Source organism: Erinaceus europaeus, chromosome 4 (assembly GCF_950295315.1).
Source record: "Erinaceus europaeus chromosome 4, mEriEur2.1, whole genome shotgun sequence".
Classification (NCBI taxonomy): Eukaryota; Metazoa; Chordata; class Mammalia; order Eulipotyphla; family Erinaceidae; genus Erinaceus; species Erinaceus europaeus.
The window spans coordinates 24,784,662-24,801,913 of NC_080165.1; the positions used below are offsets into that span (position 1 = coordinate 24,784,662).

At 44.3% G+C, this 17,252-nt stretch overlaps 1 protein-coding gene across 4 annotated transcripts in view; it reads left to right on the forward strand.

Moving 5' to 3' along the window:
* Positions 1-2,512: 2,512 nt before the first annotated feature.
* The window catches only part of ZC3H7B (zinc finger CCCH-type containing 7B), an 85,488-nt gene continuing 70,748 nt past the window's right edge, over positions 2,513-17,252 (forward strand). For 2 of the 4 annotated variants that reach the window (XM_060189030.1, XM_060189033.1), the window contains exon 1: positions 13,159-13,328. In XM_060189030.1, coding sequence (XP_060045013.1) covers positions 13,317-13,328 — 12 coding nt within the window. In that variant the 5' untranslated portion in view covers positions 13,159-13,316. Of the gene's footprint in view, positions 2,558-13,158; positions 13,448-17,252 lie in introns of those variants that run through there. The other 2 variants (XM_060189032.1, XM_060189031.1) reach the window with 2 other exon arrangements.

A 17,252-nucleotide genomic window follows, 5' to 3' on the forward strand; every position in this document is an offset into this window, starting at 1 on the left:
TCTATATTTCTCTCTATCTTCCCCTCCCCTCTGAGTTTCTCTTTGTCCTGTCAAATAATATATATGGGGAGGGAGTGTTTGCATTTAATAAAAGAGGAGAGGCAGCGGTGTAGTTTAATTGTTGAGCACATGTCTTGCATGTAGGAATCCCTAGGTTTGATTCCAACTCCCCTCCCCAAAAGAGCATTTTTCAAAGGTGCATAATGATAAGACAAATCCAGAAACATCAGTTTGCCCAACCAATTTCTTTGTCCTATTTTCTCTCACCTCTCCTTTCTCTTCCCAATTATCACCTGATAGTCTGTTTGCCTTTGACAAAAGGATAATACCACCTTTTTCCTTACTTCCACAGAACCCTTCAGAGGTCAAATAACCTGCTCAAATTACACAACAATTTAGAAAAGATACAGTGAAAGATTGCTTTGGAACAGACTCACAGAACAAGTCACTTTGTGAATGTAAGGGAGGTATTAGGTACAGGGCTAAAAGGAGACTTTTCCCTCTTCTTTTAAAGAGTGTTTTGAAGAAAAAATAACATCAGGCTTCCTTCATTAGTTTGGTTTACTTTAACTGAGTGCTTTAAATTCCATTGTGGTGCCTAAAAACACACTTAATTGCCAACTGTAGATTGGGTAAATAACTATTTTATACTGGTTTCCTGAAGAGTTACTAAGGCTGCAGACTTACCGTTATTCAGATCAAAAACAAATGCTTGAAGTATGTCAGGCACGTGAGGAATGTGAAGAGAAATGTCCAAAGTCCAATGGAATCTGCCCCTTGAGCCAGGAGGAGAAGAGTGGGCCAGATCTGCCAACTTTATAGGAGAGCTATCTCCCCTCCCCTACTCCAAAATTCATCTTCCCTGGTGGGAGAAGGTTGTTCTATCATGTTAAAGACAACAGAAACCAAAAAAAAAAAAAAAAAAAAAGTCAACATAGACCATATCCCTCCCACCCTAAACTCAAACCTAAGGCTCCCATTAGAACTCATTTTTTTTTTTAGATTTTTTAAAAAAATTTATTAGTGATTTAATAATGATTAACAAGATTGTAAGATAACAGGGGTATAATTCCATACAGTTTCCACAACCAAAGTAGAACTCATTATTATACCTTTCATTAACTACCATAATTAAAATAACTCAAACAGTCCACTTGTATATAGTATTTTTGTGTGTGCTTGTCTGCGTTTAATAGACACAGAGAGAAATAGAGAAAGAGAAAGACAGCCTCAGCACTGCTCTGCTCTGGACTGCTCCTGAAACTTCCCCACTATAGGGAGGGACCAGGGTCTTGAACTCTGGTTCTCATGCCTAGTAATATATATACTCTACCAGGTGTGTCACCACCTAGCCCTGAATATTTACTATGTGTTAAGCGCTTTTTTTTTTTACCAGAGCAGATATATTTTTATTTTATATTTATTTATTTTTCCCTTTTGTTGCCCTTGTTTTTTATTGTTGTTGTAGTTATTGTTGTTGTTGCTATTGATGTCGTTGATAGATAAGACAGAAAAAAATGGAGAGAGGAGGTAAAGACAGAGGGGGAAAGAAAGACAGACACCTGCAGACCTGCTTCACCGCCTGTGAAGTGACTCCCCTGCAGTTGGAGAGCTGGGGGTCAACAGAAATCCTTACACTGGTCCTTGGGCTTAGCACCAGTGCGCTTAACCTTCTGTGCTACCGCCCCACTCCCGTGTTAAGCACTTTTCCAGCTATTGAGAATCCAGCAACCAATGAGAAAATTATCGTGTTTGTTGCTTGGGAGGTGGTGCAGTGGATAAAGTGTTGGACTTTCAAGCATGTGGTCCTGAGTTCAGTCCTCAGCGTCCCATGTGCCAGAGTGATGCTCAAGTGAAAGGAAGGAAGAGAGGGAAGGATGGAGGGAGGGAGGGATAGTGTCTCAAGAGGAGCTTAAATTTGCATCCAATGGCTTGTGGAGGGTCTACTGGTACTAGATGCTCTGGGTAGATTTTCTCTCTCTTTTCTTAAATATTCATTTATATTTATTTTCCCTTTTTGTTGCCCTTGTTGTTTTCTATTGTTGTTGTAGTTATTATTGTTGTTGATGTTGTCATTGTTAGATAGGACAGAGAAATGGAGAGAGGAGGGGAAGACAGAGGGGGAGAGAAAGATAGACACTTGCAGACCTGTTTCACTGCCTGTGAAGCCACTCCCCTGTCAGGTGGGGAGCTGGGGGCTCGAACCGGGATCTTTACATCATTCCTTGTGCTATGTATGCTTAACCCACTGCACTACTGCCTGACTCCCTTCTCTCTCTCTCTCTTTTTTTCTTGGTCACTTCAAATATTTAATTTTATAAGGCTGTTTTCATATTTTAAAATATTTTTTCCTGATTCGACTTCCGGAGGCAGAGCTACGAGCAGCAGATCGCTTTCTCTCCTCTCCTCTCCTCTCCTCTCCTCTCCTCTCCTCTCCTCTCCTCTCCTCTCCTCTCCTCTCCTCTCCTCTCCCAGATCAACTAGGAATACCAAAAGAGACCACCCGGACCTAAACAAGACAGGACTAGAATGACCACAGGAACCCAGTAAATCACCCGTGAGTACAAACACGCGTGGCTGGTGACAGAGAGGAGAGAGGGGCCTAAGGAGAGATTAAGTGACTGCTAACAGTTCAGCAGTTTATCAGTGGAGACACCACCTCCAGTCTGCTCCACAACAAGGGGACAGCTGAAGGGAGGAAAGGACTCCCCAGAGACTCACCAAGTGCAACTCTGAGTCTCCATTGCTACTACCCTCAGAATCTGGAGCAGCAAAAGGGAGGGACACCAGGGGACAGAGATCTAACCAGGGGACAGAGGGGAACTCAGGAGAAGACCTATACCTCAGTGGCATAGCTGAGGGGCTGTGAAAGTCTCTTTGCATAACCACTGGATTATCTCTGCCACACCCTGCTTTATCTCTTGGTCAGGAGTTAGTGATTAAGCTAAGAAGCCTATTGATAGTTTAAAAGGCCTCAGGCTCCCATAGCCTACAGGGAAGAAAAAAAAAAGAGGCTTTTACATCACTGAGCTCCAACACAGGGATTGAAAAAACTGTTAATTTCCACCACGGTAAACCCTTTAATTAAATTACTTAGACACAAGTCAATCCAGGCAATAGTAATCAATAATTTGAAAAGTACTGATAAAGGGAACTCATAATATATAAAATGGTTAAAACAACAAGAAAAAATATTGGAGACTCGAACCAGGACAAGAGTCCAGCTAAAACTCCTCCAGAGGGTGAAGCACAAAACAACGAGTTCAACATCCAAACATTAGCTAAGGAAATAATAACAGGAGTGAGTAAAGAATTTGAAAAAATTGTAATCAGAAATGCAGGAACAACAAATGAGAATATGGAAGAAAATTCTAATTATCTCATGGTTATTAGAGAGCTGTGAAGCGCCTGTGAAGCGACTCCCCTGCAGGAGGGGAGCTGGGGTTTGAAGCGGGATCCTTATGCCGGTCCTTGTGCTTTGCGCCACCTGCGCTTAACCCGCTGCGCTACAGCCTGACTCCCCAGATAAGAGTTTAATAACCAACATATATAAAGAGCTTGCCAGACTCAACAATAAGACAACAAATAACCCCATCCAAAAATGGGGGGAGGACTTGGACAGAATATTCACCACAGAAGAGATCCAAAAGGCCGAGAAACACATGAAAAAATGCTCCAAGTCTCTGATTGTCAGAGAAATGCAAATAAAGACAACAATGAGATACCACTTCACTCCTGTGAGAATGTCACACATCAGAAAAGGTAACAGCAGCAAATGCTGGAAAGGGTGTGGGGTCAAAGGAACCCTCCTGCACTGCTGGTGGGAATGTCAATTTGTCCAACCTCTGTGGAGAACAGTCTGGAGAACTCTCAGAAGGCTAGAAATGGACCTACCCTATGACCCTGCAATTCCCCTCCTGGGGATATATCCTAAGGAACCCAACACATCCATCCAAAAAGATCTGTGTACACATATGTTCTTGGCAGCACAATTTGTAATAGCCAAAACCTGGAAGCAACCCAGGTGTCCAACAACAGATGAGTGGCTGAGGAAGTTGTGGTATATATACACAATGGAATACTACTCAGCTGTAAAAAATGGTGACTTCACCGTTTTCAGCTGATCTTGGATGGACCTTGAAAAAATCATGTTGAGTGAAATAAGTCAGAAACAGAAGGATGAATATGGGATGATCTCACTCTCAGGCCGAAGTTGAAAAACAAGATTAGAAAAGAAAACACAAGTCAAACCTGAAATGGAATTGGAGTATTACACCAAAGTAAAAGACTCTGGGGTGGGTGGGTGGGTGGGGAGAATACAGGTCCATGAAAAATGATGAATGAAATAGTGGGGGTTGTATTGCTAAATGGGAATCTGGGGAATGTTATGCATGTAAAAAAAAAAAAAAGAAGTAGAAACGCAAAGCAGAAATTGACTGAGTTTGGAGTATGGCACCAAAGTAAGAAAGCAGAAGTATACTAGAGTTTGCAGTGAGTACCTCCCTAATACTTCCTCTCCACTTTTCCAAGCTTTGGGTCCATGATTGCTCAACAATTTGTTTGGCTTTGTATGTTAACTCTCCTTTTAGTCACCAGGTTCCAGGTGTCATCAGGATGCCGGCCAGACTTCCCTGGATTGAAGACACCACCAATGTGTCCTGGAGCTCAGCTTCCCCAGAGACCCATCCTACTAGGGAAAGAGAGGCAGACTGGGAGTATGGACCGACCAGTCAACGCCCATGTTCAGCGAGGAAGCAATTACAGAAGCCAGACCTTCTACCTTCTGCAACCCTCAATGACCCTGGGTCCATGCTCCCAGAGGGATAGAGAATGGGAAAGCTATTGGGGGAGGGGGTGGGATATGGAGATTGGGTGGTGGGAATTGTGTGGAGTTGTACCCCTCCTACCCTATGGTTTTGTTAATTAATCCTTTCTTAAATAAAAAAAAATAAATAAAAAATAAAATAAATAAATAATAATAATAATAATAATTTTTTAAAAAAGTCTTTCATTGGACTCTTAGGAAAAGAAACTAGGACAGGGAACATAGCATGGTGTCTCTGCAAAAGACCTTCATGCCTGAGCCACTGAGGTTCCAGGTTCAATCCCTGGTACTATCACAAACCAGAACTAAGCAGTATTCTGGGGCCTCTCCTTTTCTCTGTCTCATTAAAATAAAACGAATAAAACATTAAAAAATAAACTGAAAGCGAACAAGTGAAGAACTTGATTTTAGGTGACACTAATACTCAGATCATCACTTACATAATTATAGCTGATTGTGAGAGATAGTTCTCCTCTTCAAAAGAACATGAATAGAACTGTTTAGTACACAAAATCTTTCTATAAATTGTGATCTATGATCACCTGTGGCCAATAGTTTTGTATTCTTTAGGTCAGCTCCTTGCAGTGCTGGCTAATCTCCCCAGTGCTCTACCACTAACCTTTCTCTACAGTCTTCCCAGTGAGAAAGAAAAAAACAGATATTTTCTAAACTAGTCACTCCAGGTGGCTTTAGTTACTTTAAAAAAAAAAAGAAAAAGAAAAGAAAACACAAGTAGAACCTGAAATGGAATTGGTGTATTGCACCCAAGTAAAAGACTCTGGGGTGGGTGGGTGGGTGGGGAGAATACAGGTCCATGAAGGATGATAAATGACATAGTGGGGGTTGTATTGTTAAATGGGAATCTGGGGAATGTTATGCATGTACAAACTATTGTATAGTTTACTGTTGAATGTAAAGCATTAGTTCCCCAATAAAGAAATAAAAAAATTTTTTTTCCTGTTTACAATTTTGTTTTATGCCCATTTTCAAAAAGAATATCAATGATACATTCTATGCTGCCTTATACACTTTTTTTAAAGATTTTATTTATTTATTTATTTATTTATTTATTTATTAATGAGAAAGATAGGGGAGAGAGAGAGAAAGAACCAGACATCATTCTGGTACATGTGCTGCCAGGGATTGAACTCAGGACCTCATGCTTGAGAGTCTAGTGCCTTAGCCACTGCACCACCTCCTGGACTACTGCCTTATACACTTTTATTATCAGTCTGTTGATATTCTGAGAGGGAGAACTCTCTCTCTCTATATATATATATATTGCCTAGAAAACTCCTTAGATTTTTCTCTTTTAATAATTCTTTTGTGGTCCGGGAGGTGGCGCAGCGGTAAAGCTTTGGACTCTCAAGCATGAGATCGCGAGTTCAATCCCCGGCAGCACATGTGCCAGAGTGATGTCTGGTTCTTTCTCTCTCTTCCTATCTTTCTCATAAATAAATAAAATAAAATAAATCAAAAATATAAAAATAATAATAATAATAATAATTCTTTTGAGGAGTCAGGCGCAGCAGGTTAAGTGCACGTGGTGCAAAGTGCAAGGACCGGTGTAAAGATCCAAGTTCGAGTTCCCAGCTTCCCACCTGCGATGAAGCAAGTCTGCAGGTGTCTTTTTCTCCCCCTCTCTGTCTTCCCATCCTCTCTCCATTTCTCTTCTGTCTTATCTAACAACAATGACATCAGTAATAACAATAATAGTAATTACAATAATAAAACATCAAGGGCAACAAAATGGAATAAATAAATATTTTTTAAATTCTTTTGTTTGGGGCTGGATGGTGGCACTCCTGGTTGAGTGTACACATTACCATGCACAGGAACCCAGGTTGGAACTCCCCACCTGCAGGGAGGACATATGAGGAACAGTGAAGCAGGTCTGCAGTTATCTTTCTCCTTCTTTCTCTTTTCCCCCCTCAATTTTTTTTTCTTTCCTAGCAAATAAAACAGGAAAAAGGGGGAATAAATGGCTGCTGTGAGTGGTGAATTCATACTACACTGAGCCCTAGCAGTAACCATGATGGTAATATTTAAAAAAGAGAGAGAGATACCACTGACGGGGTGGGGAGAAGTTTCACAAGTGGTGAAGCAGGGCTGCAGATGTGTCTCTCACTCTCTATCTCCCCCATCCCTCTGAGTTTCTCTCTGTCTCTATCCAAATAAATAATAAAAGAAAAAATAAACAAAAGAATTCTTTTGTTTCAGGGGCTGGGATAGCTCACTTGGTAGAATTCATGTGTTACTGCACACAAGGACCCACGTTTGAACGCTGGCGTTACATGGGAGCATCTTGGGTGGCACCAGGGTCAACTCCTCAGACAGTGAGATGGTGCTTTAGTGTTTCTCCTCTTCTATCTCTCTTCCTCTCTCTATCTGAAATTTAAAAAGAAGGAAGGAAAGAAAGTGGCAATCCAGGGCTGGGGAGACAGCATAATGGTTATGCAAAGAGACTTTAATGCCTGAGGCTCCAATGTCTCAGGTTAACTCGGGTTAATCCTCAGTACCATCATAAACCAGAGCTGAGCAGTATTCTGGTATCTCTCCCTCCCCCTTCTGTATCTCTCATTAAAAATAAATAAGGGAGTCAGGCGGTAGCACAGTGGGTTAAGTGTACCTGGCACAAAGCACAAGGACCAGGGTTAAGATCCCTGTTCGAGCCCCCAGCTCCCCACCTGCAGGGGAGTCACTTCACAGGCGGTGAACCAGGTCTGCAGGTGTCTGTCTTTCTCTCCCCCTCTCTGTCTTCCCCTCCTCTCTCCATTTCTCTCTGTCCTATCTAACAACAATGACATCAATAACAACAACAATAATAACTAAAACAATAAAACAGGGGCAACAAAAGGGAATAAATACATAAATAAAATTAAAAAATAAAATAAAATAAAGCAGGCATCAATACATATGTGTGTATGCGTATGTGCTAAAGAGCAAAAATGTCATGTAGACGGGTGGGTGGGTCGATGGATAAAATATGCAGTAAATACAGTAAAAGTTAACAGCTGAAGACTAATCTAAAGCATGTGAGTATTCACTGTACAATTCTTTGAGTTTTCTTTAGGCCTCGGCATCTTTCTTTCTTTCTTTTAAATGTGGTGGGGCTGGGCGGTAGCGCAGCGCGGGTTAAGCGCATGTTGCGCAAAGCAGAAAGAACAATGTAAAGATCTCGGTTTGAGCCCTCTCCCCCTCCACCTGCGGGGGGGGGGTATCGCATCATGGGTGGTGAAGCAGGTCTGCAGGTGTCTATCTTACTCTCCCCTTCTTGGTCTCCCCCCAACTCTCTTGATTTCTCTCTGTTTTATTCAACAACAGCTATAACAACAAGGGCAACTAAATGGGAACATATGGCCTCCAGGAGCAGTGGATTTGTAATGCAGGCACCAAGCTCCAGAGACAACCCTGGAGGAGAAAAAAAAAATGTATCTTTTTTTAAGGAGAGTGTCATGTATAGAGAGAAAGATACAGAGAAAGAGAGAGACCAGAGCACTGCTCAGTTCTGGTGGTGTTGAGGATTGAACCTGGAACTTCAGAGTCACAAAATTAAAGCTGATAGGTGCTCTGGTGAAAAAAAGAGAGCCAGCCAGCCAGCCAGCCAGCCAGCCAGCCAGCCAGCCAGTCCAGTTAGACAATTCAGAGATGATATCATGCATGCACATGCCCTGAGTTCATTTTAAGATACTGAATGAACAATTAAATTTATAGTAAACACAAGTAGTGCATATACTTCTTCAAAGTAGGGCTTTTTGTACTCTTCAAGGAAATACCCAGAAGTCGAATAGCTGCATCAAATGGAAGTCTCAATTTCAGATCTTATTCTGGCAGTGAGCCTAAGGGTCAATGAACACTTGTTTCTCTTTTTGCCAGGGTTTTTATGCCAGCATGATTCCACCACTCTTGGCAGTCTCAGTCTCTCAAGAAAGAAAGAAAGATAGCACTTGTTCCACCCTCTGTATGGTGCTCCCATGTGGCTAGCTGTGGACTCAAACCCAGGTTTTCAAGCCTGGTAAAGTGTGTGCTCTACTGGGTGAATGCTCTCTGATCTTTCTGTCTTTTTTTTTTTTTTAAATTCCAGGGTTATCGCTGGGGCTTAGTGCCTGCACTACGAATCCACTCTCCTGGAGGAGAGGAGAAGACAGAGAGGAGGTGAGAAAGACAGACACCTGCAGATCTGCTTCACTGCTTGTGAAGTGACCTCCCTGCAGGTGAGGAGCCGGAACTGGGATCCTTAGGCCATCCTTGCATTTTGCTCCATGTGCACTTAACCTGCTGCACTACTGCCCAGCCACACCCCCCTTTCTCATGTGGCATGAATGAATGGATTACAGATGCATAATACTGCTGAGTGGCTTCCTTGGTCCAATTTTCTTTTTTCTTTTTGAGAGAAGAAGAGGGAGACACACAGAAGAAGGCATCACATCTCAGGTCAAACCTTCCATAGAACTATCCTTTTTTTTTCCTTTTTTAAAGATTTTATTTATTTACTAGCAAGAAAGATAGGAGGAGATTGAGAGAAAGAACCAGATGTTACTTTGGTACACGTGCTGCCAACCGGGGATTGAATTTGGGACCTCATGCTTTAGGATTTGATGTTTTATCCACTGCACCACCTCCCAGACCACAGAACTTTCCTTTGTGCAGTCCACGGTGCCAGAGCTGGAGGCCAGGGCCTCATTTTCATTATCTGTAAAATGAGCAAGTTAAAACCAACCTCTAAGATTACTGTGAAAATTAAAGAAGTAAGTACAGGGCCCAGGAGATAGCATACTAGGAAGAACACATGTCTTCCATGTGTGAGTTCTTAGGTTTGAGCCCCAGCATTACATGGGAGCATCATGGACAGTACCAGTGGAAGCTCTGTGGGTGGTGGAGTGGTTCTGTGGTATCTCTCTGTGTCTGTCTTCCCTCTCTCCACAATCCCCCCCCCCAAAAAAAAAAAAAGAATAAAGAAATTGGGTTGTGCAAGTGACTGAGGAGTGGGATTGTGCATGCACAAGGCCCTGACTTTATTGTCCCACTGACTGGTCATTAAAAAAATAAAGGCCTGGGCAGGGGTAGATAACATAAACATGGGAGTCGGGCTGTAGCTCAGCAGGTTAAGTGCATTTGGCGCAAAGCGCAAGGACTGGTGTAAGGATCCCAGTTCGAGCCCCCGGCTCCCCACCTGCAGGGGAGTCCCTTCACAGGCGGTGAAGCAGGTCTGCAGGTGTCTGTCTTTCTCTCCCTCTCTCTGTCTTCCCCTCCTCTCTCCATTTCTCTCTGTCCTATCCAACAACAACAACATCAATAACAATAACATCAATAACAACAACAATAAAACAACAAGGGCAACAAAAAGGAATAAATAAATATTAAAAAAAAAGATAACATAAACATTATTCAAAGAGACACTCATGCCTGAGGATCCAAAGTCCCAGGTTCAGTCCTCTACACCACCATAAACCAGTGCTGAACAGTGCCCTGGTAAAAATAAAATAAAATCCTTCATTATAATGTTGATTAATTCTAGTTATTACACATATTTATTTATATTGGGAGCATTTAACCTTTGAATTTTTAGTTACTGTAATGGATATATATTTGGAGTATTACCTTTCTGTGGTTTATATGTGATATAATTCAACAAACAAGCATCAACTTCTGGAATTTCCTTTTGTGGTCGGAAATACACATTACACACACACACACACACACACACACACACACATACACACATTTTTTGCCAGAGCACTGCTCAACCTCGGATCTTTGGTGCCTCAGACATGAAAATCTTTTTTTTTTTTTGCCTCCAGGGTTATCACTGGGGCTCAGTGCCTGCAATATGAATCCACTACTCCTGGAAGCCATTTTTTTCCATTGTTGTTAATGTTACTGTTCTGCACTTGCTCTCTCTCTCTCATTCTCTCTCTCTCTCTCTCTCTCTCTCTATATATATATATATATATATATATATATATATAATTTATTTTAATGAGAGATACAGAGAGAAGAGAGAGAGACCAGAGCACTGTTCAGCTCTGGCTTATGGTGGTGCTAGGGGTTGAATCTGGAACCTTGGTGCCTCAGGCATAAAAGTTTCTTCGCATAACCATTGTGCTGTCTCCCTAGCCCTAAGTGTATACTTTCTATCTCATTTTATCTTTGACATAAATTCAAAATGTTGCTTGATGGCAAAAAAAAAAAAAACTGGGCTGGTGAAATAGCTTACTTGGGTAACTGTTTTAATGTGTGTGCAACCAAGATTCAAGCTTGGCCCTACCACACTGAAGGAAGTTTTAGTGCTGTGATGCTGTGATTTCTCTACTTCTTTGTCTCTCTCTCTCTGTAAAAAAAAAAAAAAAGGTAAATTCTGGGTGGTGGCTTACCTCATAGAGTATGTGTATGGATTTGAGTTTAAGCCCTCAGTCACCGCCTGCAGAGAAGCTTCATGAGTGGTGGAGCAGTACTGCAGGTGCCTCTCTTTCTGTTTTTCTCACCTTTTTTTGTTCCTTGCCTATTTTTTTCTGTCTTACCTTCTATCCTAAAGAAATGAAAAAAAAAAAAGAAAAGAAAAAAATCTACTTGTAGATATGGTAGTCATGCAGGCATCAAGCCTCAGCAAGAAGCTGATGGCAAAAACAAACAAACAAACAAACAAACAAAACAGTACATGGAGCCAGCAGAATAGCTCACCTGGATAGTGCACTGCTTTGTACTTGACCCAGGCTTGATTGAGCCTGGTTGCCATCACTGAGGACCCTTCAGTGCTGTGGTCTTTTATTCTCTCTGTGCCTCTGTCTATATTAAAAAAAAAAAGGCCCAAGCTTTTGTCTATCCTAGTACATAATGTGCATGTTGGTTTTTGGTGCTGGGGATCAATCCCGGGACCTCAGGCATACAGAGCATATACTCTATTAGTCACAGTATGTTAAAAAATTGTCCCACAGGGAGTCTGGTGGTAGCTCAGTGGGTTAAGCGCACGTGGTGCAAAGCACAAGGACCAGCGTGAGGATCCCGGTTGGTGCCCCCGGCTCCCCACCTGCAGGGGAGTCGCTTCACAGGCGGTGAAGCAGGTCTGTAGGTGTCTATTTTTCTTTTCCCATCTTCCCCTCCCCTCTCCATTTCTCTCTGTTCTATCCAACAATGACGATGTCAATAACAATAACAATAATAACCACTAATAAAAACAAGGGCAACAAAAAGGAAATAAATAAATATTTTAAAAAATATTTAAAAAGGGAGTCGGGCTGTAGCGCAGCGGGTTAAGCGCAGGTGGCGCTAAGCACAAGGACCCGCATAAGGATCCTGGTTCAAACCCCGGCTCCCCAGCTGCAGGGGTGTCGCTTCACAAGCGGTGAAACAGGTCTGCAGGTGTCTATCTTTCTCTCTCTGTCTTCCCCCTCCCCTCTCCATTTCTCTGTCCTATCCAACAACAATGACAACAATAATAACTACAACAATAAAACAACAAGGGCAACAAAAGGGAATAAATAAATAAAAATAAACATAAAAAATATTTAAAAAGTTGTCCCACAGATGTATCCCCAGTTCTCAAGATCTTTAATAATTATAAATGCATATAAATATAAGGTATTTAATAATAATAAGTTGTATAAATAAACATATCAATGTGTGTCAACATTAACCTATGTTTGTAAGCACTTATCTCTCATAATTATAGGTGTGTATAAATACAAATTAATAATTTAAAGTATATATACATATACATGCACATACATAATATGTGTGAAACAGCTATGGGAAAGAAAGAAATTTGAGAGAATGTTCACAGGAATGTGGGCTCTTCAGGAATCAAGGAGCCGGTAGCGGTTGGGATCCAAAGCCCTGGATTCAAATCCAGCTTGGCCCTGATCAGCACTAAGGCAGTGCCAGGAATGCTTACAGCTACTTTCACTAGTCTCCTATGCAGCCTCAGATGGTTTCTGGAAAGGTCCTAGACATAAAAACACCAGCAGAGTCTTCACTGAGAAAAAGGCACATCTGAGAAAAAGGCACAAAGCAACTCGAGTTTGGGGGAGGAGGTGGAGGGCTTAGATGAATGCACCTGAAAATGAGGGTGGCGGGGTCGAAGGAGAGGGGCTTTTTCCACACCTAGGGGATGACCAGCATCAGGCTCAACCTGACGCTGTTGACTGGCTACGGAAGAAGAGCAAACGCTAGAAGAAGAAGCACAGAAATGCAGAATGGCCGCAAGAAAAAGCCCTGAAAAGGAAGGCGCCTTTCAGGGAGAATAAAGGTGAATCCCAGGCATGGGCCGTCCAGAGGGACGGGGGACTTCCCCGCCCCCAGGTGCGTAGCCCGCGCCGCCCACCCGGGCGCCAGGCAAGGGGAGCCGCGCTCTAGGACCCGAGGAGGCCGAGCTGCGGGGAGACGAGCCTCCCGCGGGTGCAGCCGCCAGCGGCCGCCGAGGGGCTGGAAATGAAAGTAAAGCGCTCCGGAGCCGCGTGGACCGAGCTGCCGGGGCGGCGGCGCCGGGAGCAGGATGCGGCCGCCCGTAATTAAATAGCATTTACTCTTATTATTACTAATAATAATAACGTAATCATACCTCTAGTCATAGCATACCACTTATCGGGCTCGGCGCAGGCCCGTGGGGAGCGCAGCCCAGCCGAGGTGAGTGCTGCGCGCGGCCCGCCGGCGGCCTGTGGCCGCGTTGCCGGGCGGGCGGCCGGGGCGGGAGGGCTGCGGGCGCTCGGCCGCGCGGGGCCAGAACGGGGCGCGAGGAGCGCGGGAGGCCGAAGCCGCGCGAGGCCACCCCCTCTGGAAAGTGCATTTTTTGCAGAAATGAAGAAATAGCCTCCCCCCCCATCGCCTTTGCTTCTGGGGTGTGTGGGGGCTCTATGTCCCCGAAGTTTCAAAGTTATTGTGCGGCGGGGGCACCTGCCGGGGGTGATCCGGCCGCCCCTGCCGCCCCCCAGGGGGGTGTCTTGGGATTTTCTTCCGTGAGGGGCTTTCAGCTCGGTGTTCGGAGTTTTGGTGGGGGGATCGCGCATGCTTGACCCGCACCCTCGAAAAGGCATCCCGGAAGGTTTTCGGGGCCGGGAGGGGCACTGCCGGCCGCGCGTCCCTGCCTTTTGTGTGCGCCTTGGACCCGCAGCCCCGGGATTTGGAGGGACCGCGGCGAGGGCAGAAGACCGCGGCCGCCCGAGAGCCGCCCTTGCCGGCTGCGACCATCACGCGAGCCCGGGGATCCGGGGCCTGTGGGCAGGCTCGGGGGAGGGGGCCGTAGGAAAGGGGGGCGCGGTCTGCTCAGGGGGCATTTCCGGTCCGGGGGCCTCTAGGGCTCAGAGACCCGCCGGCGTGTCTGGGGACCTAGGTGCGGCACCCTAGTTGCCGCGGCGGGGGGAGCGGGTGCTGGGGGTGGGGTGTCCCTGCAGGAAGATGGGTGCCCTCAACTCGCTGAACCTAGGTCTCTTGACTCCCCTCCGTCCTCTGTGAGTCTCGGGAATCCCTAAAGACCTGCTCCTTTGCCTCCTTTACCCTGAAAATGTGCCTAGTGTGTTTACACGGTGCTTGTTATTATTGGTTTTTTTTTAGGGGGGGGTCTTTCAGAGACAAAGCAGTTTTGGGGGGTCATGTAGAAATGGTTTGCACTGAGAAATCCTAATGGTTGTGGTGCTCACATGGATTTAAAGGGAAAGACAGACACTGGAGCTGGAGTTGGACTGAGTGCCAAAAGGGGGGTCTGGAGACTAGAGGAGGGGCTGGGATTGTAGCGAGGTTCTGGGGGCTGACCATAGATAGCTTTGTCAGAAATTCCGCTTCTGAGCGTTGCTCACAGACTTTAGTTCCTAGGTACCCCAACTTTTTGCCATTCTCAACACCTGCGATTCATCCAGTCTTATGAAAATAACAGAATGCAGAACCTTGCATTTTCACACAAATGTGATAATTATAGTATATTTAGCAACTGTTGGACACAAAATTCTAGTGGAATCTTTAGTTCTGCTACCAAGACTCCTCCACTCGTCTCTCCATAGGCAAAGTGCATATACTCATCTGTGGTCTTTCCCACAGAAATTGGATCACAAGCTAGAAACAGTGCTTGGGGGACCGGGTGGTGGTGCACCTGGTTGAGCACACGTTACAATGCTCAAGGACCTAGGTTCGAGTCCCCGGTCTCCACCTGCAGGGGGAAAGCTTCACGAGTGGTGAAGCAGTGCTGCAGGTGTCTCTCTTCCTTTCTATCCAACCCTTCCCTCTCGATTTCTGGCTGTCTTTATCTAATAAATAAATAAATATAATAAAAAAAATTAAAAAAGAAAAAGAAAGAAAGAAACAGTGCTTGGCTAGAATGCAGTTGGGGCAGGTTTGAGGTGTGAGAATGCTCTCAGCTGAGAAGGAGAAAAGTGTGTCCAGGAGGGAAGAGATTCATTGAGGATTTTGTGGTCTCCGAACTGGGGTGAGGTGTGTATTCAATAGGATGCTGTGAATACTTGGCTGATGACTTTTTGTTTAGGCTGGGCAGTTAAAAATATGGGTTTAGGGGAGTCGGGTGGTAGCGCAGTGGGTTAAGGGCATGTGGCGCGAAGCACAAGGACCAGCGTAAGGATCTGGGTTCGAGCCCCTGGCTCCCCATCTGCAGGGGAGTCGCTTCACAAGCGGTGAAGCAGGTCTGCAGGTGTCTCTCTTTCTCTCCCCCTCTCTGTCTTCCCCGCCTCTCTCCATTTCTTTCTGTCCTATCCAGTGACAGCAACAACAACAATAACAACAATAATAATAACCACAACAATGATAAAATAACAAGGGCAACAAAAGGGGAAAAAATGGTTTCCAGGACCAGTGGATTCGTGTTGCAGGCACCGAGCCCTGGCAATAGCTCTGGAGGCAAAAAAATTATATGGGTTTGGGCTGCCAAGGAGGTGCCATAATGGATAAAGCATTGGACTCTTTGATCCCCAACACTGCACACATTAGAGTGATACTCTGGTTCTCTCTTCCTCACTCATTAATCAGTTAATCTTTAAATATATATGTGGGTTTAGGTGAATTATTTGTGGGCTAAAAGGCTCTGTGGATAAATTAGTCTTTTGGGGCTGAGTGGTAGTGCACATGTTATGATAAACTAGTCTTTTGAGTCTTGTAAGGAATATTGAAGCACTAGTAGGTTTATATTTAACAATCTAACAATTATAATCTTTTCAATAGCAATTTTTAGTTTATAACAAAAGGGCTGTCACATATGCTGGCTCATCTGTCCTTCCTAGCAACTGTCAGGTAGATATTTTTCAGTCCTCCTTTTCCAGAGAACCAAGCCACGATTTAGAGAATTGAGTTTATCCTTGGAAAGCTACACAGAAAAGTTAAGGCTCCGGAGTCGGGCGGTAGCGCAGCAGGTTAAGTGCAGGTGGCGCGAAGCGCAAGGACCGGTGTAAGGATCCTGGTTCCAGCCACAGGCTCCCCATCTGCAGGGAAGTCACTTCACAGGTGGTGAAGCAGGTCTGCAGGTGTCTATCTTTCTCTCCCCCTCTGTCTTCCCCTCCTCTCTCCATTTCTCTCTGTCCTATCCAACAATGAGGACATTAATAACAACAATAATAACTACAACAATAAAAAAGACAAGGGCAACAGAAGGGAATAAATAAATAAATAAATATAAAAAATGTTAAAAAGTTAAGGCTCCATATATTTTACTTTTTACAGTCTTTGGCTACTGGACAAATAAATTTGTAAGGTCTCTTTGTGAGCACGATGAGATGCCCTGGGGGCAGACCAGGGTTTCGTTTGTCATTTATGGTCTGATCAGAAAGAGAAAGTTAACTCTAGTGAAACCAGAAGAGAACAAAGGAACATAGAGCCAATGCAGTGCAAGTGGAAAGGAGAGAGAATTCTCAGGATACACTGGAAAAGTTGGGGAAAACTTCTTGCTGGAAGTGGAGTTTGAGCCAGAAAGATTGGGGGATTTTGGCTATGCTACAGAAGAGGAAGGGACTTCCTGTGCTTGCCACAATTGTTTCTGTTCTTGGAGGCTGATTCACTTTCTTTCCAAGTATTAAGGTGGCATCATGAGGGGGAGGGCATTATTATCTCCAGTTCTCAGACTGAGTAACTGAGGAACGCTGAATTTACATGACAGGTCCAAGGTCACCCAGCTGCATTTGAATCCTGGCCTGTGTGACTTGGGTGTGCCTCATCAGAAATGGTGTCAGAATTAGACCACTTCCATCTAAAATTTGTGACAAGAACAGAGACCAGAACGTTCTGAATTTGGGGGAAAATATTGCAAGGGTAAGGACTCAAGCTAACAGTCTGCAAGATCCTCCTGTCCAATGAGTTCTACTGAGCTCGACCTGTGTTCCAGGTTCTCTTGGACGTCCTCTCAGTAGATTTCTGGAAGCATGCCTGGGGAAGGCAGCCACTGAGTGTGTAGATATAAGCAAATTGAGCTCCTCTGTGCTTGCTAGGTTGGTTGCCTTGC